Source organism: Callospermophilus lateralis, chromosome 3 (assembly GCF_048772815.1).
Source record: "Callospermophilus lateralis isolate mCalLat2 chromosome 3, mCalLat2.hap1, whole genome shotgun sequence".
NCBI lineage: Eukaryota > Metazoa > Chordata > Mammalia > Rodentia > Sciuridae > Callospermophilus > Callospermophilus lateralis.
Genome location: NC_135307.1, coordinates 139,376,430 through 139,403,578, shown reverse-complemented (window position 1 = coordinate 139,403,578; position 27,149 = coordinate 139,376,430). Strand labels below are relative to the sequence as shown.

Below are 27,149 nucleotides of genomic sequence, written 5' to 3'. Positions count from 1 at the left end.
AATATTTATCCACTCAAATATGATACAGAAATCTAAAACAGCTCTATCTAAAATCTAAAACATAATAATATTACACATTCACTATATTACATAGTATCTGAAGAATGATATGCTATATTATTATACTATTGCCTGAAAAGGGTAATTTTGGCGGGGATGAGGTGGTGCTAGGGACTGAACTCAGGGGCACTCAACCACTGAGCCACAACCCCAGCCCTATTTTGTTTTTTAATTAGAGACAAGGTCTCACTGAGTTGCTTAGTGCCTCGCTTTTGCTTAGGCTAGCTTTGAACTCACAATCCTCCTGCCTCACCTCCCAAGCTGCTGGGATTACAGGCATGCACCACCATGCCCAGCAAGAACAAGGTATAATTTTTTCTACAATTTGTTTTATTTATAATACAAGGAAACTAATACAAGTGGCAAATCTATAAAAGAGCACTTAAGAAACATGCACACACACAGACTGTAGTAGAGGATGTAACTTATATAATCTCATAACTGTGATTCCCCATCTTTCTAGGCCTGAACTGAAATGGTAAACTGGGAAAATAAAGGAAGATAAAGTTCAGATAAATTCATTAGCAGCTCAATTGGTATTTTTCAATTAGCTAGTAAGATACTCATAACTGAAGTTCAGTTTTTTATATTAACTGTGGATTCCAACTGTCCATTTTACTCCTGGGATCCATTATTACAAGTAGCCCAATTAGATACAATAAACAATCCTTATGTTCCCAAACTGAGGAAGCAGAAAAAGGGAATAGTTAACAGTACATCTGAACTAGTGGCACTGAGGACTGTGAGGATTTATGATTCAGTATTTGAAGAGAATGGGTTTGTAAGAAAATTGCCAAGATGTTACAGTCAATTATTAAATGCATATTTCTATTATTACCAACCAAACCATAATCATGGAACCTCAAAAGCAGTATTTGATCATGGAAAGGTAATGTTCTGTGCAGGGCCCGGAAAGGATATTTCTTTTCCTACCTAAATCTGTGGGGTTGGAGCCTTGGAACCCTGAAAAACACCCAGCTGACAATGCACTCACTCACCTCTTCCCCGCCTGTCACAGCCCCCTTCTTCTCCAGACCCTTCCTGAGCAGCTTCAGCAAGTAATCCGCTCGAGTCTGTAGCTGCTTCCCCTGAGGCTTTTTATCTGTCTCCACAGGCAGAATCTTCAACAGGAAAGGAAGAGAAGCACCCGCCACCACCCATAACCGGTTAGTAAATGAGGATAAACAGGTAACAAAGAACTCAGCACAGTTCTTTCCCTCCCCAACCACCCAAAACATAGATAAAGCCTCAGATCCTATCTCATGTCCATGGCTCCCAGTCACTGAAAATCCCTTATGAGCCGTTCTCATTTTACAAAATGGGATGGAGAAATCCAGCTCTCCCACTGGCTCCTACCTGTGCTGTTAACAGGGTAGAACAACTCAGGTAGGAGGGGCTTGTGGCTTCATCTGCTAGAGCATCCCAGCCGTCGTGGATTTCCTCCTTCCAGGAGCAGGGAATCCCTGGAGCTAGGTTAAAGCTTTGTTTTAGATTGAAAATGCTTCTTAGAGCATTGCCGGAGAGCATTGAGCTATGCCAGGACATGATCTGCTCCCTGCTACCACAGTTGGACCTCTCAGGCCAGACTGGATTTGGTCTCAGTGCTTATGACAGGGTGCTGTCACCCTCCTAAAACCCAGATGGGATGAGCATTGTTTGATGTGCCAGGAAAAGCCCTGCTAGGAGCATCACCTGGAGCAAATCCTACAAAAATTTAAGCCAGTTTTCCTTGTGTTCAACTCTAACTATGGCCTTTTTACTTGCAACAGACAGGGTGGGAGGCTCAATTTTGTGGGAGAAATACTGTCAAAATTTAATTCCACTACAAGAAATACCAAGGCGACACTCATTCTTTGTGTAAAGAAATATGGTTGTTTCAAACATACTCTGAAAGAAAGGGCCAACAACGAGGGCCTAGAAGTGCTTTTATTATTAATAAACTTACCCTGGTATTTGTTGTAATGAGATCTGACCTCTAGTAAATATCAATATTTTAAGATTTCTCCTAAAATTTCATTTGGCTATTTTTTATCTTTCCCTTTATCATTATCTGTGAGAAAGAGCCACAGTCCATTAAAGATGGCAACATTTCCAAGGATAAAGAAATCCCAGGAAATTACTATTCTGTTAGCATTCAATTTGATCTCCCCTTCTTGAAAATAGATAAAAATAAGTAATCAATAGAAAAAAGTATACAATAAATGTAGCAATCTCTAGCATCACAGAGTTACTTACTTTATCTGTCAGTTTCAACTCTGGGTCCGTCTTAATTAACTCCCAGTTTCCATAGCCATGTTCATAAATTCCTAGCAGCAAGCGAGAGTCATCTTCCACTCCCCACTCTACATCAAAGTGTGCAGCTTTCACCCGACAGGTTAAGCAGTATCTAAATGGGGTTTAAAAACAGGAGGACATTACAAAAGAGAATTTTCTGAAATATTAAAGAAGAGAGAATGAACAAACTACATAACTACGTGTAACTAATATCAAACCTATGTTCAACAATCCCACATGTACCACAAAATATACTCACTTTTTTTTTTCTTCAGGGTCCACAGGGATGGATTTATGCAGCATCTCAAACTCTTCTTCATGTTGGATAATGGATTTCACATTAACCTGAACTCCAGATATCTTGATTGTTGGACCTCTCCTTTTCCCTGGCCCTTTCCCTAATAAACACAAATTTTACAATTCTTAAATGAGAACTATTAAAGTTTCAGACACAACATTATCACCATTTATCACTAAGAGTCCTGAACTCTTAGTCCCTTCTCTTCTCTATAATCCCTGGTTTATCATTAATTCAAAGATACAACTATAAAACAAACTTTTTTTTTCAATTAATATTTATATTCAATTAATATTTACAAAACAGAATTGTGCAAAACACTTAAGAGTTTCTTTAATATACTGATGCTTGCAATTGTAATTTAACTCTCCTATTTTTATATGACTTTATTCAAAAACTAACATAAGAAGATTCTGAAGGTATCATATTATGAAGTTTCTTCCTTGTTTTCCTACCAATCCAATTAGCAGATTTTTTACAAATTCAAATGTTTTAAAGATGATTCATACTTGACCTTCATAATATTGAAACTGAAAAAGTATAGGATCACAGTAACATCTAAACCATTTGAAATGATAAAGATGAAAAGGTTGCCCTAATCTATATGATTATAATGATCCACGTCAGGTGCAGCAGTGCACATCTACAATTCCAGCCTCATGGGAAGCTGAGGCAGGAGGACATTAACTTGGAGATCGGCCTCAACAACTTATGGAGACCTGTCACAAAATGAAAAAATTTTAAAGGGGCTAGGGATATAGCTTAGTGGTAAAGAGTCCCTGGGTGAAAGGAAGGAAGGAACGGATGAACAAAAGAATGAAGAAACGAAGAAATGAATTTCAATGATCCAAGAAGTAAAAATAAAACCCAGTTACTCTAACCAAAGAGACCAAGTTGAAATCTGCAAGATAATGCCACTTGTTAAGTGAGAATAAAGACAGTTCTCGATTGAAAATGAGCTAAATATATGAAGAACCAGTTTATGAACAATAAAATGTTAGTACTCTTGGAGGAGATGTACAGCCTTGCTCACTACAAAAAAAAAAAAAAAATGAAATGCATTTCTCATTTATGAGCAAAATATCCAAGCAATTAAAATATATTCTGTTTGTGAGGCTTGTTAATAGGTATTAACAAATATTTCTGTTGGTAATGTAAAAGGCACTAGATTTATAAAGGAGGATATGCAATCTCAAAGCAAAGCATCCTCCAGGCTCCAGCAGGACCCACTTCTAGAAATCTATCCCAAAGACGTACTGGCTAAGATATATATATTTTAAAAAAAAAATTTCATTAGACCATATTTATTCTTTGTGAATTTATTTGTAACAGCAAAAGAGGAAAAGAAACCCATCAATAGGGAACAAAAAAGATGAGTTGTCACACATCTACATGGAAGAATTCTGGGAAATTGTAAAAGAAAGGAAGAAGATCTCTACATAACATGGAGTGCTTTCAGATATGAAGCTAAATTAAATGTACAGCAGAGCATGTATTATGTTTTCATCTGTAGAACTAAACTACACAGAAGCTTAGATTCTTTTAAAAAAAATAGAATAACAAACTCAAAACCTTAGATTAGGTAGAGGGAAGTGATGGGAGGGAAGCAGAGGGAATGTGGGAAAGACAGTGGAATGAAACAGACATTATTACTGTATGTATATACGTGACTATATGACCAATATGATTCTGCATCAAATACACTCAGAAAAATGAGAAATTATATCCCATCTATTATGATACATCAAAGTGCATAAATGTATTCTACTGTCACGTACAACTAATTAAAACAAATTTTAAAATTATTAGGGATGGTAACCAAAGAATTAGAGGAGAACAGGAATGGAAAATAGGGATGAAAGTAAGACTCTCCAAATATACCTTATTTTACTCTCTTGACTTTGGACCATGTTAAGTGTTTTAGCAATTAAAAAAAAAAAAAAGTTAAATCAGAATAATGCTTCCTAAAAATTAAAAATAAATATAAACAAGAGTCTATAAATTAAGTTGATGGTATAACCATATACAGAAAAGAACAATTTCAAATAGTTTTTAAATACTGTACATTGTTAGTGGGAATATACTAAGAACATAAAAACATACCAAAAAAAATCAAACTTTGTGTGAGAGTCTTATTATAACAGGAAGATTAGCATTGACATTTGGAAATGTATGTATATAATTGCAAGATAAATAAAATACCTAATTATGTTAATATTTTCAGAAACAATATCAATAATCTTACATTGAAAATGGAAATGTCAACCTGGACTAAAAATATGTTAAATACAAGTGTATAGGAAATACAGGTTTAGGGGAATCAAATTATACAATGCCAAGAAGAAGCAATTAACCAGATCCAGAATGTAAACATGCAGAAAAAGAGGGATATGCAAGAATAAAATTACAGCATTTGCCAATAAATATACAGAATGCAGAGCATCAGGCTAAGTGAAATAAGCTAGATTCAGAAAATCAAGGATCTATTTTCTCTCATGTGCAGAAGCTAGAGCAAACTGAAGGAAAAAGAGGGGCTGTGGATAGGACACCATAAGGATAGAGGAAAGATCAGTAGAATACAAGAAGAAAACTGAGGAAGAGGCAGGAGAAAAGAAAAGGAAACAGGCAATGGATTTAATAAAATTATACTATTTGCATATATAAATACACCACAGTATATTATCTATAAAGTACCAACTAAAAATAAATATATAAATAAATAGAAAGAACAACAGTATAGTACAGGTAGGGAAATGGAGGGAGGAGGGGAAGAAAAGGAGAGACTCTGGGGACAAAAGTGGAGCAAATTCCATACATGCATGATTTATGTCAAAATAAGCCCAACTTGCTGAGCATGGAGGCGCATGCCTGTCAGCCTAGTAACTCAGGAGACTGAGGCAGAAGGATCACAAGTTCGAAGCCAGCCTCAGCCACTTAGTAAGACCCTGTTTCAAAATAAAAAATAAAAAAGTCTGGAAATGTGGCTCAGAGGTTAAACGCTCCTGGGTTCATTACCTCCCCTCCCCCACACACACAAAAAAAAAACCCTATTATTTATAACTATAATGTACTGACGAAAGAAAAAATTTTTAAAAAGGGATGTGGAGAGGAAGGAACTATTAGACGGAAATATCTCCAAAATATACTGAGATGAGCTGAGCACAATGATGCACGCCTATAGTTCCAGTGGCTCAGAAGGCTAAGATTTGCAATATCAAAGCAAAGCATGTATATATCCCCCTCAGCAACTTTAGCAAGGTCCTGAGCAACTTGACAAGACACTGTCTCAAAATATGTGCCTCAGTGGTTAAGTGCCCTTGGGTTCAATCGCTGGTATCAAAAAAAAAAAAAACTGAGATGGAAAAAAATCAATGAATAGAGCAGTATGCATACCACACTACCTTTAATTTGTGTTTAAGAGGGAAAACACACAATCTATATAAAACACACACACACACGTTTTTCTTAATTTCTTAAAAAGAGACAAACACTGGGGCTATGTGTTTTTCATTTTTGAGCCATGTTTATTAATTTGAAGTAATTACAAAGAAAAACACATAATAAACCTAAAGTTACTTTTGGATGTATTTTAAATGCTGTAAAAACACATTCAAAATCTCAGGCTTTTATTTGTTTTTTGAAAACAAATTTACTTGAAACAATGGCCCCAGGAATGTTAAGCAAAAGCTATCCTTCTGAGTTACACCCCCATCCCTAAAAGTACATATTCAGATTATTATCCAAATCACTCAAGCTATTTTCTTTTACCAAAAAATATTTTTAATATATATCTAAATTATTTTTAATTTCTTTTCATTAAAGTATAGCAAAGTTTATTAAAAGGGAAAGGAGGAGGAAAGCACCCTCAAGGAAGACAGTGGATCCTCTCAGAGAGAAGAGCAATCAAATTCTACTAATTTCAAAAAGAAGCCCTAAAAATGGAGGAAGGATAGCATCTTCAACAAATGGTGCTGGGAAAACTGGAAATCCATATGCAACAAAATGAAACTGAATCCCTTTCTCTCGCCATGCACAAAAGTTAACTCAAAATGGATCAAAGAGCTTGATATCAAATCAGAGACTCTGCGCCTGACAGAAGAAAAAGTTGGGTCCGATCTACATACTGTGGGGTCGGGCTCCAAATTCCTTAATAGGATGCCCATAGCACAAGAGTTAATAATTACAATCAACAAATGGGACTTACTCAAACTAAAAAGTTTTTTCTCAGCAAGAGAAACAATAAGAGAGGAAACAGGGAGCCTACATCCTGGGAACAAATTTATACTCCTCACACTTCAGATAGAGCCCTAATATCCAGAGTATTGGATATATTTGTTAACTTATTGTCAAAAAATTAGACAATAAGTTAACAAATAACCCAATCAACAAATGGGCCAAGGACCTGAACAGACACTTCTCAGAGGAGGACATACAATCAATCAACAAGTACATGAAAAAATGCTCACCATCTCTAGCAGTCAGAGAAATGCAAATCAAAACCACCCTAAGATACCATCTCACTCCAGTAAGATTGGCAGCCATTATGAAGTCAAACAACAAGAAGTGCTGGCGAGGATGTGGGGAAAAGGGTACTCTTGTACATTGCTGGTGGGACTGCAAATTGGTGCGGCCAATTTGGAAAGCAGTATGGAGATTCCTGGGAAAGCTGGGAATGGAACCACCATTTGACCCAACTATTGCCCTTCTCGGACTATTCCCTTAAGACCTTAAAAGAGCGTACTACAGGGATACTGCCACATCAATGTTCATAGCAGCACAATTCACAATAGCTAGACTGTGGAACCAACCCAGATGCCCTTCAATAGATGAATGGATAAAAAAAAATGTGGCATTTATACACAATGGAGTATTACACCACACTAAAAAATGACAAAATCATGGAATTTGCAGGGAAATGGATGGCATTAGAGCAGATTATGCTAAGTGAAGCTAGCCAAGCCCTAAAAAACAAATGCCAAATGTCTTCTTTGAAATAATGAGAGCAACTAAGAACAGAGTAGGGAGGAAGAGCATGAGGAAAAGATTACATTAAACAGAGACATGAGGTGGGAGGGAAAGGGAGAGAGAAGGGAAATTGCATGGAAATGGAAGGAGACCCTCATTGTTATACAAAATTACATAAGAGGTTGTGAGGGGAAAGGGAAAAAAAAGGGAGAGAATTAAATTACAGCAGATGGGGTAGAGAGAGAAGATGGGAGGGGAGGGGAGGGGGGATAGTAGAGGATAGGAAAGGTAGCAGAATACAACAGTTACTAATATGGCATTATGTTAAAATGTGGATGTGTAACCGATGTGATTCTGCAATCTGATTTTGGGGTAAAAATGGGAGTTCATAACCCACTTGAATCTAATGTATGAAATATGATATGTCAAGAGCTTTGTAATATTTTGAACAACCAATAAAAAAAAAGAAGCCCTAAAAAAAGACAATTCCAAAATATAAATAATTAATAGACAACACTGAAAGCCAGTACTACATTAACAAGCAGTTACTAGTTCAGTAAGAACTATTCAATTAATTACCCAAACCTTCTGATTATTATTATTCCATTTTGCAAATGAAAGAGTTGAGGTAATTTAACTCAGAGAAGTCTTAACCAAACTTTTAGGTAACTGGTTGCCTCTGGCATCTGAACCACAGCTCAACAAAACCTCCAAAGAGTAGGTAGCTTAACAATACCTTCATTTCTATGAGGTGTCCTTAAACAATGACTACTTTAGAGCTCTCGTAAACATGCCTGTACCTCTAAAAAATAAAAAAAAATTCTGATATCTAAGAGAAAAACTACTTACTAGATGTTCGATCCAATTTTTAAAAATTCTACTTGTATGACATTTCAATGTAACAAATGTTTACAACTGTCATTCAATATTTTATCTATTCCAATTAATTTTCTAAGTTCTTTACATTTGCAGCAACCGAAGAATACATATATGTATATCCAAATAATTAATGATGTTTGTGGTCTGTAACACCCCCTCATTTGCAACCAAAATACAGAGGCATCCATTCAGCTTTGTCCCTCAGGTCTTTGTATCATTCAAACCAATTTAAACTTTCTATAGCAACATAACAGAAATCATTTCATCTTGTTAATTATTCTACACCTTTACAAATCACCTTCATTTGTGTGTAGATCTATGGGATCTTAGAACACTGAGCTCAGGAAAAGGCAGCTCAGAATGCACACCATAAAGCAGGAGGCAAGCCCTTCAGCAACAGAAATAGACCAGACCTTTAGCACCAGAGTGCTACAGATGATCTGTTAACTTACCCTCACTGGCATTTTCTTTCAGCTGTTCTTCATATTCCTGCATAGCTGACACACAGCTATTGTGAATTAGTTCACCCAGGCGTTTCAAGTCTGCCACAGATTTATCCACAAGCTCAGCATCTCGTGCTATGCACTCCAATCTAAGGAAGGACAAACATGGACACTTTTCTCAACATCACAAGATAATACTACGTCTCATATAAGTTTGCTCCTACAAAGACACTTTTCTCTGCCTTCATTCATGGGTCATTAACAATAACAACTGCTTCACATTAACTAAGAGCTAACTCACTCATTTTCCATCTTAAAGAATTGTGCCTTGGGATATTTCACAAAACCAAAGTAATCTCAAAAATTTAAAATGAGAGGTTTCAAAACTTAGTTTATTAAACAAATGGGCTATCTGCTACTGTCAGTATGTGACATGCTTAAAGACTATTGCATCTTTCTATTCACTTTCCTTTCTCCACTCTACCTTCACTCATTGCAATGTTCGTAGAAGCACAGTATAGCTAACTTCTCCAATGTATTCAGATCATCTCTAAGTTGTAGGGAGCACCTACACACAATGGCTAAAAATCATGATGTCAAAAGGAACCAAACCTACTTCATCCACATGTTGGTAGTTGTTAAGGTAACTGGTTCAAAGATAAATATGGAGGTCAGCCAAGTCCAGGAAAGATGTGCCTGACTTTTGCAATTTTGCTGTCTCACTGCAATACATCATTGCTTCCTCTCCAAATGGAAAGCATAAAACCAAAAACACAAGCTTGGAATTTTCACCAGAATAGTATCAGAAATAAGAGAGGGGAAACTGGCATATGCTTTGCTTTAAATTGGTGCTATTATTTACAGGATATATTGTTGATTTTGAGAAAACAAAATACTTAACTACTTGAAATAAAGTCTTATGTTAAAATCCAACTTCTGAAATCATATTTTGAATGCTTGTAGAGTAGTACCAATTGCTAACCATTTTGTAAGTCACTACAGGCAAGGTGATATAAGTTCTATTTTTAATCTTCACAATACCTTGTAAAAATGTACAAGATTACTAAGTCAAAAAGACATTACTAAATCTAAGAATCAGAACATAAATAACCCAGTCTCTTCAGCTATAGTTACCTAAACATCTCTTTGGGAAACATATTGTTTTGAATTTTGATTTACCTCCCCCTAAGGTATAAATCTCTGATTGGTCTGTCTGTATCATCTTCATACCCTTCCAGAAAGGGACATGCACCTGATATATCAATGTTTATGAAAGAATATTGTTTCCAGGGGGGAAAAAAGTTCCCAGAATTAATATTAAAAGAAAAATATTACCAGAGAGAGAGAGAGAGAGAGAACCTGCTATACAATAAAGCTGAAAAAGAGGATCAAGAATTATCACTGAGCTTACCGTTCAAGAGGGAGACCAAACTTCTTATAAGCCTTGATGAACCTAAGAATATGATCAATAAAACAAATTAAAACCCAGGAACCAGTTATAATACATCCTGTAATGAAATATGAGCCATTCAAATTGTCAAAAATAGACTGGCAACACCCAATCTTTGCAACAATCACTAAATAAATAAACATTGAGCATCTTTGAAAAGAGATAACTTAAAATAATAAACATTAAAGATTTAACTTTATTTTCAGTGACTGATCAAGAAATTTCATGGAGCTGAAACAGAGAATTGTGAGTTTAGAAGATGTGAGTTTATGAAGTTCACTATGTAATAAATGACTCAATCACCACAAGTCTATTGTGATAAAAACCCAGTATCATTCATTGGCCTACTTAAGTCTACATAATATAATATTTTTAATTATTTTCTGTTCAATGATACAGCCATAAGATTTATAAGACTTTCTCCAATATTTTTTAAAATTAGGCAGAATAAAATAATTGACTTGAAACTTCTTAGGCCAAACTATTTTGAAATTCTAGTCACTCCTGCCCAACCTTGTCTCCAACCATATATCCAGTCTCCTTCCATAGTCAGTACCTTAAACTATGCTATATACAGGCTGTGCTAACACCTTCTCCCCATCTGCAATGCTTACCACATAGCACTTTCACTAAAAAGCAAGATGTCACAATAATGTCAAGGACATCATTGTAATATGCCAAATTACTATGACAATATGGTATGTAATAGTGTAAGGAGAGTGCTAAAAAAATGGAAACAGAGGTTATGGCAACTGAAGAAAACAGGAGGGAATATAACAGCTATGAAATACTAAAGGAAGAACAAGGACTAGGAAAGTGTTAAATATGAAAGCAAACCTGAAGATTATTCCTCAACTCTACACTTTTCCTTCCTGAAATATACTGAAATGTTTCATTTCTAAAATAATGGTTTGAGATTTACCGGAAAATTATATGGGAGCTGGGTATGCATGTAGCTCAGTGATAATGTCCTTACCTAGCATGCTCAAAGCCCTGAGTTTAATCCCTGGCAGCAAAAAAAAAAAAAATGATGATGATGAAAAAGATGATGATGTTGTTGATAAATAATAATACCAGGGGAAAAAAGGTTCCCGGTATTAGTATTAAAAAGAAAATATTACCAAAGAAAAGAACCAATACCAAGGGGGAGAAGCACTTCCAATATAATAGAGTAAGGAACTCAAAAAATCTGCTCCTCCATAAAAATAATAAGAACACCAGCAAAAACTAACAAAACTCAATTACAAGAACTCTGTCAATTAAGAAAATGTTCACTGTCAACTAAGAGGCATCTGTTTAAGAAAATGGCTGCATCTGTTAAGAACATCAAGTTGCCAGGTGCAGTGGCACACACCTGTGATCCCAGTGCTTTGGGAGGCTGAGGCAGGAGAACTGTGATTTCAAAGCCAGCCTCAGCAACTCAGTGAGGCCCTAAGCAACTCAGCAAGACCCTATCTCTAAATAAACTATTAAAAAGGTCTGAGGGGGCTGGAGTTGTGGCTCAATGCTAGAGCATTTGCCTAGCATGTGTGAGGCACTGGATTAGATTTTCAGCATTGCATATAAATAAATGAATAAAATAAGGGTCCATCAACATCTAAAAAATATACTTTAAAAAAAAGGGTCTGGGGATGTGGGTCAGTGGTTAAGCACCCCTGGGTTCAATCCCAGATTCCAAAAGAAAGACAGCAAGCTTTCTATCAACTTGCTTTATTCCCATCTCCTTCTACTTGTTCCAGCAGAGCCTTAAAAACCAACATTTTTGCAACTACAATGATTATGCTAACCTGTGACAGAGCAGCCACTGGAGGAGGAAGAACAGGTTTGGAATGTCATAAGAGCCCTATCCCTTGCAAACAGAGCTACTTGACCTGACTTGAAAGGCACCTTGAAAAGCTTCATTCAAAGAAAGAAGTCAAAGATGACTTAGGACTCTTTCTGCACAGCCCTGTTCACAGTTCATTGGTCAAAAACAATCAGATGCAGATGTTCAACATCACACTGATCAGGGCAACATAATCAGTTGGAATAAAAAGAAATTGATCAAAAACTGGAAAACTGCCCATACAGCACCCTGAAAAGCTATGATATTCTCAAGATTCAAGAAGACCACACATTTGTACGTCTGTATGCATGTCAGGAAAGATCTTAGAAGGTCCTATCCTCTCAATTCTAGCTGACCTTGATGATATGCACATGCAGGAATTGAAAATTAAGGCAGAGTTGTAAACTGCCTCTGATGGAACTGAAACGTGCCCCCTAAGATACACACTAAGTCCCTCAACAAAGGTAGGCAGATCTTAACTCAAAGAAAAGCTCTGCCCAACCATTAATTAATTTCTCAGCCAAAAGAACAGACTTCAAAAAACATGACCAAAGAATACAGACTTCACAGAACTAGCCTAGGAAAGTCAGTGAACAAGCAAACAATAGCAAACACAGTAAACTCTGGCTAGTGAGGCAAATCTGATTCCGAATTTAATACATTACATTTAAAAATTACAGAACACCAAAATTCGGGGAGTGGGGAGGGGTTAAAAATACTACACCTGAAGAAGCCCAGAAGTTACATTCATAAAACAAAGATGTTAATCTGCTATGACAAATATGTACTAGAACAAAAGTAATCCACACCTAAAGAATTAAAAAGAAAGCTAGGTGCAAGTGCACACCTATAATGTCAGAGACTCATGAGACCGAGTTAGGAGGATCACAAGTTTATAGTCAGCCTCAGCAACTCAGCAAGATCCTATCCCAAAATAAAAAAGACTGAGGATGTAGTTTAGTGGTAAAATGCCCTTGGGTTCAATCTTCATTCTTTCTCCCACATACCCAAAAAAAAAAAAAAAAAAAATTAAAACAAATGTATCAAACAGAGATAGACAACAGGAAAAAAAAAGTCAAATATACATCTTGGAGTTGAAAAGTATAGTAATTAAAATTTAAAAAAAAAAAAAAATCACTAGAGAGGCTCAAGAGCAGAAAAAATATTAAGCAACAGTGCAAGTCCACATGAAGAAATGAGCACCTCTAATAACTTGAGTACATAAAAATAGTATAAATGTAGTTTTGTTTGTAACATTTTTCTTATCCGATCAGATATATTCAGGAAATTGTGTTGAGCTGGGTATGATGGTGCATACCTGTAATTCCAGCTACTTGAAAGACTGAGGCAGAAGGATTGCAAATTGGAGACCAGCCTAGATCAACGTGTTTTATAAGCCACTGAGATTAATTTTTTAAGTCAACGTTATTTTTAATCTCCAGTGCAACCACAAAGAAAATAACTAAAAAAAAAAAAATGTTTAAGAAAAAAAGGGGTAATTAAAATGGTATACTAAAATACATCTATCACAGAACAAACTACTAATGGGGAAAAAATGTGACATAGAGAAAATGAAGAGCAAGATGCAGATGTAAATCCTACCTTATCGGTAACTGTCCTGAATGTAAATGAGTCAGACTCCAATCAAAAGAGATTGGCAGAAGTAGAATAAAAATTAAAAAAAAAAAAAAAAAAGAGAGAGAGAGAGAGAGAGATAGAGAGAGACTGGCAAAAAAAAGACTTTTTAAAATAATACACCAATATGCAGCCTACAAGAAACAGGAAATTAGATTCAAAGACACAGGTTGGAAAAAAAAAAAAGAAATAGTACCATCTTTTTGTATTTCAAATACCCAAAAAGAGAGATTGAGTGGCTATACAATATCAGGCTAAAAAAACAGATGATGAAAAGGCCAATCTAATATATAAATTGTATAAATTGATATATTCGATTGGTATATTAGCTATATCTATACATACCAATTTTAAAAGTGTATGCATCTAACCACAGGGTCCCAAAACACATGAAGCAAAAACTGATAGAACTGAAGGGTCAAACAGGCAATATAAGAATAATGGAAAACTCAACACTGTTTTCAATAACAGAAAAACTGGTCAAAAAAATCACTAAGGAATCGGAGCCTTAAACAATAAACCAGATAAAGCTAACAAACAACTATGTAACATTCCATCCGAGAGCACAAAGCACATTTTTCTCAAAAATAATACTGAATGTAAGGAATAAAAAGGAGGTAGAATATACACACAAGATTTGCTTCAAAGTCAAAATTGTTAAAAAGATAACATATGGAGATGTTATGTTCTAATTTGCCTAGATTTACATATTTTTACAATTTTTCCTAATAAATTTAATAAAGAAAGAATAGGGGAATTTAGGTAGAAACAAAGACTGCACAGTTTCAAATATTATGACATTAAAAGACTATTTAATATGGTTACAATGCAGATTGGGCCATAAAGCTAACTATAACTATCATCATACTTTCTATTTCCTTTAGGCTTTAAAATTAGTATGAAAACTGAGGATGGGGGAGGGGGGAGGGTGGGATGATTTAGAAGCAGCAATTATGATCAGTTTTTTTGGAGGGCAGACAGGTATAAATGTGGAATAAGTATTGGCATATAGAAAGATGTTTAAACTGATTTGAAGGTGGGTGGGGGAGAAGCTATAGAACAATGCTGTATATACCAATAAACCAAACAAACCAAATCACCACCAATCCTGATAATCATACTGATTAGATTGGTACTGGAGATGGGGGTAACAGAGGGGAGACTTAATAAAGTAGCCTTAATTGTATCATTTTTATTTCTTACATTTATACTACTTCTGTTATATATGTAGATACATATATCTGTGACTGTGTGTGTGTGTATATACAAGCTCCTGGTTGAACCTTCTTCATAAAAATGCTCTAAATAACCAGAGAACAGAAGGGAAACAGAAAGAGATGAGCAACAAACCTAAAAGATCTCAAGTGAGAAAAACTTCATAGCAGAAAGAATCATGGCGAAAATTTGGGGAAGCTTCTCTGCTATTTTTGTAGTTATTAGCCTCTGCCTATCTGTCACAAATTCAGGAATCCTATCAGCCCAAAGCTTATAGCATACTCTTCCAGAAAAGCTCAAGTGAGAGCACAGGCTCTACCAACCTTCGGATCTCTGCATCAGTAAATCCCTCCACGAGGTCTTTCCTCACACTTCGGGGACGCCCTCTGCGCTTTGGCTTCTTGTCGTCATCAGAATCATCTGTCTCACTCTCTGAAGCAGAAGATCTCTGGGCCTGCCTCTTAGACTCTGTGTCAGAATCACTGTCATTTGTCTGAGCCTGAGAAAGAATAAGATCACACTTTAACAAGTGTCAGAGCCAAGAGATGAAAAGGACTAAGATCAGCCCATCTTAATTCTTTAATATTCAGAACTTCCCAACATATCAGACAAGTCAATTTTCCTTTAACAAATAACCATATCTCTAAATAAAATACAAAATAGGACTGGGGATGTGGCTCAGTCCCAAGTTCAATCCCTGGTACTGAACCCCCACCGCCAAAAAAATATTGCTTGGGGTAGACAGGTTCTGAGACACTGAAATATGAGATAAGTGAACTGGATTTAAAATATTTGGATATTTTTATAATATCTACTATATAAAATATCCAATATAATATGGGTTCATTTTTGTTTCTTTGTGCTTTTGTCTTCTCTTTTGTAAAATGGAAATAAAATTATAAAATGGACTTGTGAGATAGGGTTTTCAGATGAATTAAATGAATCAATAAGTGAAAATACATTAAGAACTATGCCTGGCACATAGTAAATGTTCAATGTTTAAACTATGGTGATGGACAAATCTAAGTTTGCTATCTCCAACAAAATAATTACTAAAATTATTTTTCTTTACTTCCATGTTGCTACAAAAAAATCAAATTAGATGTACTTGTAAGGATGTTTTATAAGCTATACAACCTGGAAATGTTCCTTGGTTTTAGTTAGAAGTATTGTATTTTTTTTTTTTTTTTTTTAAATGTGGTGCTAAGGATCAAACCCAATGCCTCATGCATGCCAGGCAAGCACTCCACCACTGGGCCCCAGCCCTTAGTTATGTAATCTTTTTATTTATTTATTTATTTGGGGGGGGGGGTGCTGTGGGTTGCATTCAGGGGTACTCAACCATTAAGCCACATCCCCAGCCCTTTTTTGAATTTTATTAGAGACAGGGTCTTACTGAGTTACTTAATACCTCACCATTGCTGAGGGTGGCTTTGAACTTGCCATTCTCCTGTCTCAACCTCCCCAGCCACTGAGATTACAGGCATGCATCACTGTGCCCAGCAATTATGTAATCTTTTACTAAGTATTTATACCACATGCTGTGAACATGTGGTGTAAATACTTAGTAAAGACAAAATATAAGATTTGGCTCTCTAAAAGTTGAAGGCAGAATTAGATCCAAACTGTTACAATTACTATTCTAATCTCTAAGGTAAAATGCAAACTACCGTCAAATTCAGATCCTGTAATGCCATTTCATACAAAGCTAAAATTGCAAAGACTTAACTCAAATGTTTCTGTGTGAGCTCTGTGAATTTTCCCATTTTCCTGTGCTAGTTTCCCACACTAGAATTGTGCTCTGCAGGTTTCTGTGTCAGGGCAACAGAGCAAGGCCTCCTCTTTGAATAACCTGCATTTACAGAGTCTAGATAGTACAAAAAGTACTTTCATATCTTTTATCTCACTTGATCACCTTTTTAGTGGAACTACGAATTCGGGGCAGCATATAAATTTCTTCTAATTCCTTCTGCCTCTCCTCTTCCTCTACTTTTTTCCTTTGCTCCTCTGGAATGATCTCATCCCAGTCCTTGTGAGGACGTTCTTCCAGCTCTTCTTCATCTTCCATTGTTGCAAAATTGGCAACCTGAAAACAAATGGACAACCCATTGTCTGACATTTCTCCACTTCCAAACACCATCTGTCAAGACATCAACTTACTCAGTGCTTTTAAATTTAAGTAAAACACTGTGAGAACTAGGATTCCTATGAGATTCCATAATCAGATTATTTATATTAATCTTATATTTCCCCCAAAATCAACTTGTCAAACCTAGGGTCATCATAAATGTTACTGAAAAATAGGGGAAAAGATAAAAGATATAAACTGTTTTAAAAATTTGATTGAAAGACTATTAAATTCTACACATTTTCTAATAAATGTAACACTAATCAGATAATTAGGGTTTATTTAAACTATAAATGCTGAATACCTAATACTAATCCATGATGAACTTTACATTACTATAAATTGCCATTCAATGGAGTTCATCTGAAACAAAGCATTATAATCAAAGCACTGATTACCTAGTCAACTAGTTTTCTTACTGATTTTTATAAATAAAAATTTTATATTTTATGAAATATAAACTGTAAACATAGATAATGATTATATATGCCCAAAAGAATACTGTGGTCTAAGGAGTAAAGGTGAAAATGTAAAATGGAACAACTCCAAATAAACCTAGAAGAATATCTCATATGAAATATTATTTAATATCCAATGCCTATGTGTACCGAAACTGTACGTACCCCAAGAAGAAAAACAACCTGAATGTATGCTTGAATTTCACAGAACCAGACTGGGACTACAGAGAAACATCAATCAACTCTGGGCAGTGGTGTGCAGGCCTTAGGCCTTGGCTCCACTTTTTTTTTTTTTTTTTTTTTTTTTTTTTTAACGTGGTACTATGTGATCGAACCCAGTGCCTCCCGTGTGCTAGGCAAGCACTATACTCTGCTACAACCTCAGCCCTCTACATTCTTTTAATAACTTCTTCCTAGCCCTTAAGACTATCATGAAGTTACAAGAGCTTCTGGAAGTTCCACGGAATATTATGACTTTTTGCCAAAATTAATTCTTTATTTTTCAATAAGGACAATAAATTTAATTTAAGATTTTCAAAACTTCAAGTCAAAACAGGTATAAGGTGAGATTATTCAAAACAAATACTCTGGGCTGAGTTTGTGGCTCAAGTGGTAGTGCACGTGCCTAGCATGTGTGAGGCACTGGGTTCGATTCTCAGCACCACATTAAAAAAATAAAAATGTTGTGTCCACCTAAAAAACTAAAAAATAAATATTAAAAAAAAAATCTTTGACCATTCTTTCAAATTAAGGATCCAGCTGAAAAACAAATGCAATGGACTTAGAGACTGGAGAGCTTTCTAGGATACCTCTCTCTCTCTCTCTCTGCCAGGTAAGGACACGATATGAGCATTCTGCAACCCAAAAGACAGCTCTCTCCAGAAACCAATATGTTGACACCCTCATCTCAGAAGGCTTCAGAACTGTGAGACAAATTTCTGTTGTTTAACTGCTCAGTCTATGGGTATTTTGTTATAGTAATCAAGATGACTTAAGACAAATAACAATAACCCATCTCTGTCCTTTTCCATAACATCCTCTGCATCCTCAGATGCATGAATTCTAATCTTGAGCTTTTGCCCCAAAATTCTTCCCTTGTTACTCCACTGAGACAACTTCCGCTGCTGGCCAACCGTGGAGTCCATTACACTGAAGTGATTGTTTCCAAACCCTCTCTATTCCTCCCATGAGCCTATGGGCCTACTGCACTTAACCATCACTATAACCTCCAGGTCGGTCTCTCTTGCTACTCTATCCTATGTTGAATCAACCCATGCCTAATCCTTCCAACCATGTTCTCATTTCTATCTAGGAAACCCTTGCTATTTTTATTTTCTATGCTTCCCAAGCCAATCTCCAACTTAGGATAGCCAGCTGATCCAATTTCTCTGATCACAAGTACTAATGAAGAGAGTCATAAGAGGGGTTGGGGTTGAGATTGTGGCTCAGTGGTAGAGTGCTCGCTCACCTAGCCCATGTGAGGCACTGGGTTTGAACCTCAGCACCACATTAAAATGAAATAAAAACATTGTTTCCACCTCTTAAAAAAAAAAAAAGAAAGTCATATGATTCTGCTAACCAACTCCACAGAAAAGCCATCACATTTAGATTCAGCTGATTCTCTATCAAGTTCCTCCCTAAAATTCACCCACAGCTGTCCCAAATCTTTTCTATCTCTCAGCAAATAACCCACTTACTTTATTGGTACTTAAGGTCACAAACTAAATTCCCACATCTCTTCTCTTCCCAAAGATGAACTTTTTCTTTTACTTTCCAAGGCCAAATCCTCTACCTGGGCTTTTGATTATGTCCTTTTCTGTCTACTCTGGAATGTGTCAAAAGGTCATGTTTTCTTAGAACCTTCAATACTTTCCTAATTTCAAGTTCTTTTGTCAATCTAGTAACATGGTAACATCTTTTTAAAATCTTAACTCCCTTAATCTTATTTTCTTTGGGGGGTGGGGGAGATATTGGGAATTGAATTTAGGGGTACCTGACCACTAAGCCACATCCCCAGCCCTATTTTGTATTTTACTTAGAGACAGTCTCACTGAGATGCTTACAGCCTCCCAATTGTTGAGGCTGACTTTGAACTCGTGATCCTCCTGTCTCAACCTCTGGAGGTGCTGGGATTATAGGCATGGGCAACCATGTCCAGCTTCCTTCTATCTTCATAAATTACTGTCCCTAAGATTTTTGGTAAATACCAATGCTCAGTGGTGCCACCCTGTTCATCTGGTGCCCAGCGTCCACATTTAGCCCTCATCTCATTTAATTTTGTGTCAACAAACATTACTAATCCCCTTTACAAAAGGAAGAAATAAAAAAATAAGCACTACCAAGCCTCTCAAATGCACAGCATTTAATTCCACTTGTGTTCCTCAGATCTTCCTAACTCTGGTCTACATCCATCCCACTGACAACACATTCTTAGCCTCTTCGCCAGCTTATTCTCCTCTGCATGCTGACTCTGGGCTGACAGTCCACTTCAGTGGTTACCTTCATGAGGAAGACTGGAGATTACGTTTACAACACACTTGTAACTAATAATGATAGTGAGGATAAACAGAGTGCCTAGTACAAAGAAAGTACCAAAGACATGAGTAAATACTACATAATGAATCAATGTGCAAGAACTCTTTCCCAATAAGATCTTCATACCTTAAACTGTGATAAAAGCTCATCTGTCGCACTTGTTGACACTTCATTCTCTCTGGTTTCAGCCAACCGTAGAATTTCATCTATATCCATTTCCTGAAGGAACAGAAACAGATATAGTATTTTAAAAAATTTAAAGAAAAGCAAGAGTCTTCAACATTTAATGAAAATGTTAAATGCAATAAACCAAATTTTTTCCTGAAATCCTATTTATTCTTATAACTCAATCCTATAATCTTTGTATCTAATTTTTTGTGTAGTTTATGTGCATATTTTGTATGCAATGCTAAGGATTGAATTCAGTGCCTCACACATGCGAGGCAAGTGCTCTGCCACTGAACCAGAGGCCCAGCCCTATATCTAATGTTTTAAATTATTATTTATGCAAATGATAAGGTGAAACTCAAAAAATATTAGGGGAAAACATAAAGACAGAATCCAAAAAGGATTTATTCATTCTTGCCTATTTGATTTAGTAAGAGCACTAGGTTTTGGAAAGAAAAAAGGAAAGGAAGTAAAGAAAAGAAAGGAAGAAAAAGAAACTATGTCCCTTCAAATACTTAATAAGCCTCTGACACACTCAGAATCTGCTTCCCAAAATATTTAGATCCTCATAGATGATCCTTCTCAACAAGTTTTCCTCATTGTTAATTACCTGAGGCTCTGACTCTTCCCCTTCAAGTTCTTTGAAGAGATCCTCTGCTCCAAATTTCAAAATCGCTGTCAGTTCTTCTTTATTAAAAGGATTTGAGCTGCAGAAGTAAAATGCAGTTGCAATCTCTTAGGAATGTCAAATAAGCACTAAGGAGATATACTCAGAATACCTATCATTTATACAGAGGAAAAGGTAAATTTTGTCCCAAGAAAAAATGAGCCACAAATACTTCATTTTTTATCCACAGGATTAGTCTATGATTAGTAAATCAGAAGCCTAGAAAATCAATTCCTGTCCAGTTGGCTCAAATTTATATGATTAAGCAAGAAAAATGAATAACAATATGAAAGAGCGTTCACTCTGCCTTTTATAAAAAGTTTTCACTCACTGAGAATTTTCAACCTTTTCAACTATGATCCAAAATAGAATGCATAAAGCTCTTCTTACTTAGGTTTCTCTTAGATGGAAAATTATATGAAAGCATTCTATTTAGGAAAGACTAATTTGATTTCACCTTAAACACAACTACAGCAGTCTAATCTGATCAAAGTGTCAACTCACAATTTTCCATCTAAACATTTCTGTCATCATTAGCAAAAAGCACAATAATCTCCACACAAATATTTTTATACACAGTGAAGTAACAGCTGCCAATTCAGTCTGGTGTCATTGTTGAAAAGTCAAAGGTAACACACAGTTTCATTGCGGCTGCTGTTGTATGTCACATGAGGAGCCAAAAGCAAGGGACAGGCAAGAAAAAAAGAGGACCAGCACATAAGCAGAAGGTGGGAGAGTGTAAGGCAAGGAAAGCAAAAATAAATGACCTGGCTTCTTTCTTGCAGTTATGATCTTTTCTTAGTTAGATAATGAATGGACTCACAATAGCCAGTAGGTAATCCTATTAGAATTATATCAAATGTGGGTATAAAATCAACTGAATTCTGCCTACCTCTCCATTCTTTCTAACACTTACTTAGATCTTCCAGAGTTGTTTTCCAGAACTGTCCGGCCAGTGGTATCCATGCGCTGAATCACCAGATGGTCCAATACCATCTTCTTTTTGGCCCGTTCTATGATTTCCTCTTCCACAGTCCCCTTTGTAACTAAGCGGTAAATATTTACCTATAGGAAAACAAAATGTTATCCTTATGTCTGACCAAACAAACACCAAGGGAGGAAAAAAATTATGCTCTCTACTACCATAAATGACCACTATCATAAATGACCATTCATCAAAGTAGGCAGCTTAAGTAGGCTGCATTCTTTAAAAATATAGTAGGCTGTACTCTTATTAAATAAAATTGCTTCAAACGATGTTATTACAGCCTTATTCTAATAACAAAAAACCTTACTAAAGATCAACCAGTTTCACTGATGGAAATTTTACAAAAACTGAATCATTGGCCATGACTGAAACCTATGAGTTAGCTATTACTAGAACAGACTTTGAAATTCATATACAAAAGAAACTAGCATGTAGTTTTCCAATATAGTACAAAGCTAACATGAATAAGAACACATTTTTTCAGCAATGCTAGAATATTTAGCAACTACCTGATATTAAAACAGGGAAAAGGTTTGGCTCTAACCTTTTCATACATATCAGTCTATATCATACATCTTTTTTTGGTTAATTCACAGAAAGTGAGAACTGATATACTTTCAACAAAGGTTAAGAGGCCTTATTAGGTTCATCTTAGCCCAAAGTTATCTTCTCTTATTTGTACTACTTATTAAACCTAAATTGACACTTAGGGACAATGAAAGATAAATGGGAGAAAATAAGTATTTTACAAACATCCTGAAAGATCTGAAAAAAACCACTTACTCCGATCCCAAAGCTACATCCAGAAGCCTCTCCCCACTGACCTGCTTCTTCTGACCAATTCTGTGGGCTCGGGCTTGTGCCTGCAAGTCATTCTGGGGATTCCAGTCAGAGTCAAAGATGACCACTGTGTCCGCTGAAGCCAAATTGATTCCCAGGCCACCAGCCCTTGTCGAGAGCAGGAAACAGAAGTCCTGTACACAATGCAATATACTACTTTATGCAGTGGCCTTCTCAGAAACAGTTTCATACTCCAATAAGCCCTTATACCTGGAAACCCCTGCAGGTATGAAGAAAAGTGAGATATGATGGACAAACTTTATGGAAGCTAAAAGAAGGTCGGGGGCTTGATGGCAGAGGGAATTTTCATTTGATTAAAAGGAAGAGTCAATGCAGTGAACAAAGGAGTAAAGTAGAATCTAATAAGGCAACAGGGGCTAGAGAATAAGTGTTATCTCCTGGATAAAACTACTATATAAGAAACTAACTGAAAAGTCAAACAAACTTAATTATTGTAGGAATTGTTCCACCAAGTTACCCAGATACATATTTTCTGGGGAAAGAGATTATGTTTATACTAATGCAAGGCAATTAATATAAACAAAGATAGTTAACTCTGTACATATTGATTCATTTGTTAGGCTGGTGAGGAACATAGAAACTGCATTAAATAGATCATATATTGGAACTGGTAAAGAGCACAGGGTCCTCCACCACTGCAAAAACATGCAAAAAGAAAACCCCAAGGCTTGGCTGAAGAGAGTTCTGTACTAAACACTTAGACACAGTTTTCACAGCAATAATAGTAAAAGATTAGGCAGGCATGGTGGAACTGCCTTCACCTGAAAGCTCAGAGGAAAAGAATCAATTGTATAAGTCACAGAGGAAAAAAGCCAAAAGGGTTTCTATTTTCAGGGAATTTGATCACGTATATCAAAAGCAATGCCTTTTTGGCTCAGAAGTGGGACATAAAAACTTGTAGTGTAGGGTTACATCTTGATAAATGGGCATATTTAATATACATATGTAGACACAACAAAAAGGTCTCCAATAGTCTAACAGTAAGATTCAAAAGCAAACAGGGCACCGTGGTACATGCCTGTAATCCCAGCAACTCAGGAGGCTGAGATAGGAGGATTGTGAATTCAAAGCCAGCCTTAGCAAAAGCAAGGCACTAAGCAACTCAGATTAAAATACCAGATAGGGCTGGGGATGAGGCTCAATGACTGAGTGGCCCTGAATTCCATCCTCAGTAAAACAACAACAAAAAAGATTCAACAGCAACAGGAAATAGAAATAAAAAGAGAGAGAGCTGTCTTGAAAGAATTTTAAACAATTACAATAAGGAATTATCAACAGGTGTGACAATGTATGGTAGAAGGTGATCCTTGTTGAGAAATACTTCTCTGAAGAGAAGCCTAAGGATAAATAGCGGATAGATTAGGATGAGTTACCAGAAAACTCAACAAAACATTAGCAAAACTCTTTTTTAAATGCTCATACCCTCTTAATTATATCCAACAATAATAAAATCATTAAATCAATAATGTTATAGGCACAAAGAAATATTAGAAATTAAATTCTGTAATACTTTAATAACATGGAGAAAATGCTCCAAGCATAATTTTGAATCAAAGGTGACAACAAAGCCATATATGGCATGATCCCAATTTGGTAAATATATACAGTAATAAATAGTTTTATCCAATATTCATTTAAGTTTACATTCAAATGTTGTGAAAAGCAAGTTGTCTCTGGGATGAGGGTTTTATACAATTTTTCTTCTTGATGCTTTTTACCATCAAATTTGTTAAATGGCATGTCTTTCCAAAATAGTATTTCATTTTTTTAAATTAATTTTAAGACTATAGAGAATGGTGCAGAACCTATATTTATATAAAACAATGAGGGAGAGCAGAAATCAATTGAGAATTACACAGAAAGAAATGTCAGAATTTGACTTTTCTCTGAAAAAGGACAATAAGAAACTTTCAACTTACACTTTTTGTGTTGGGCTGATGGATATAGGTGTAGGGATTGAACCTAGGACCTTGAACTTGCTAGGCATATGATCTGCCACTGCAACTCAAACTATCTCATACTATCTTTTAAACTAAGAGAATACAAAACCAATTTCAATTTATAGCATAATAAAAAGAGCTGACATTTATTGAGTGTGTACTAGTGTCAGGCAATGTAAACCAGTATCAAACTTAATCATTATAATAATATTATGAACTATGTTTTGGAATCATTGTACTTTGGCAGTTGAGGAAACAGAAGGGAAAAGAGGGATGAGAATTAGGTGATAACCAATGCTTTTGGTAATTCAATTCCTCATTCCTAATGACTCAATCTTGATCCTAAACAGATTAATAACCAAAGCTCTAAAAGAGAAGTAAAATTTTAGGCTACAGAACAGCCAGAATACCAGTCTAATAGGATTGTCTGTGACTCTAGAGGCAGAAGACATATCCATATCATTCTGTAATAATAAAATGGACAATTAAAGCTTTTCGGAAAGTAGAACACTAAATCTATTCTATTTAAAAACAAAAACAAAACAAAACAAACGTAACCTAGGCTTTTCCTCTTCGCTATTTCTAGACCTTCTACATTGCTTCCTTTACCTCTCCTCTGTACATTATTCTTTTTTTTCACACTAAAGCTTTTTTCTCTCACTTCTCTCAAATTCCATGTTAGTTGATCATTTGAATACGATATGCAATATAATCAGCATTTCTAAATCTATTTTAAGTAGTTCTTATAAAGACATATCCTAAACTACATACTTAACAATGCCAACTCAACTGAGATACTTGGTAATTTAAAAATGTTCCTGCTAACCAGAGTAGAAACATTAAGTAAGCCACATCATAATGGCAAATTTGAGAGAGGCAAACATACTATTCAACCTTTAATTACCAAAGCAATACAGATCAGAGCCTTCTGATATATTGTACGTGTCAAAACTAATCCTTCTGGCCAGCCCTTTTCCACCCTTTCTTTGCTATTCTTCCAAGCCCATGAACTCATAGCTCAAGGTCACTGGAGAACTGTCATTAACCCAGACCACAAAGCTAAACAAACATATGTATGCTTTAATGACATATAAACAACAAAAGAGGCATCTTTTATATTAGAGATTTCTCATTCTCAAGACAAGGGAACTGTACTACAAAATGTTTGTTTCTGAAACAAAATACATTAAGCTGAAAAGACTCTCCTCTTGATAGAGAGCCCAAGTTGCCCAAATAATAAAGCCATGCATCCAGTACCTCAGACCCATCTGCATTGAAGTGATCCAGTGCCTGTTTTCGGATTTCTCCCTTGATGGAACCATCCAGACGCTGTAAAAATAAACCACAAGAAAATCATAACATCAGAAGATCAGCTACACTCAGAATAGAACACCAGACTTGCAACCTTTATTATCACCCAGTGTAAATATAACCAGAATGATCTGGCAAAGTACTATGAAGGGGCTGTGCGTAAGCAGCATACACTATGTAACTTGAGCTCTCCAGTTACAAACTCAAGGTCAGAAGCTTCTGATTCAAAGGGCTATCTGGGTTTATCCAAGGATCAGAATGACTACCAGGACCTATAAGGAGAAAGATGAAAACGCAGCCTGTGCTTAGAGGCTTGGTTTACTTCTATATTTGCCGGTATTGGGGAAATAAGCAAATAGTACCACTGGTCACATAGCAATTAGCTCCTGCAGAAAAATGCTGTTTCTTAAGTGATGTGGTTAAAAATATCACTATTAAGTGCTATGTAAACCAAAAAATTACTTACATAATTTTTTTAAAAAACTATTTTATGGAATCACTGAAAAATGTTTAAAAAATCGATCACATTATACACTCTTGAAATCAGAGTAAAATGTATAAGCAGCCAAATTACAACATCAATTAAGGAGAACCTTTGGCATTGACTAGGACATACAATTTTTTTGTTAGAGCACACTGTCAATTTTAGATACAAAACAACTTTGTCACTGTAAAACTACCTAATATATAAAATAGAAATATTATCTGTATACTATATGTATAAAGCATTTCTTGCTATTTAAAGTCATTTTAACATTTTGTCTCCTTACCATCATTATTTGGGAGAGAGTACTATGATACTTCATTTTACAAAAGGTAAAGCTGACCTAAAGAGTGGCTGGCTACAGGCAGAGAACCTACATCTCTCCAGAGCTCTGCGACTGGATCAAAAGCCACCTAACTCAAGTCCACTCACATTTAGAAAGCTCCTTTTTTCTTTCTCATTGACTACAATTCTACTCAGAACCTTGAACCAAACATATGTTTAAATGAATCAGGATCACAGCCTATATTTGAAATCAGAATACTTTAAAGGGCCTCCCTTTAAT

The 27,149-nt window shown here is 35.8% G+C and overlaps 1 protein-coding gene across 2 annotated transcripts in view; it reads right to left on the bottom strand.

Moving 5' to 3' along the window:
- Chd2 (chromodomain helicase DNA binding protein 2) overlaps positions 1-27,149 on the bottom strand; it is a 127,078-nt gene that overhangs the window by 30,836 nt on the left and 69,093 nt on the right. Inside the window, exons 20-31 of one of the 2 annotated variants that reach the window (XM_076851398.2) lie at positions 26,047-26,118; positions 22,813-22,962; positions 21,917-22,065; positions 20,944-21,040; positions 20,292-20,384; positions 16,960-17,130; positions 15,368-15,543; positions 10,331-10,372; positions 8,929-9,068; positions 2,594-2,732; positions 2,296-2,446; positions 1,059-1,181 (exon numbers count right to left, since the gene is read on the bottom strand). In XM_076851398.2, coding sequence (XP_076707513.1) covers positions 1,059-1,181; positions 2,296-2,446; positions 2,594-2,732; positions 8,929-9,068; positions 10,331-10,372; positions 15,368-15,543; positions 16,960-17,130; positions 20,292-20,384; positions 20,944-21,040; positions 21,917-22,065; positions 22,813-22,962; positions 26,047-26,118 — 1,503 coding nt within the window. The remainder of the gene's footprint in view (positions 1-1,058; positions 1,182-2,295; positions 2,447-2,593; positions 2,733-8,928; positions 9,069-10,330; positions 10,373-15,367; positions 15,544-16,959; positions 17,131-20,291; positions 20,385-20,943; positions 21,041-21,916; positions 22,066-22,812; positions 22,963-26,046; positions 26,119-27,149) is intronic. The other variant, XM_076851399.2, reaches the window with a different exon arrangement.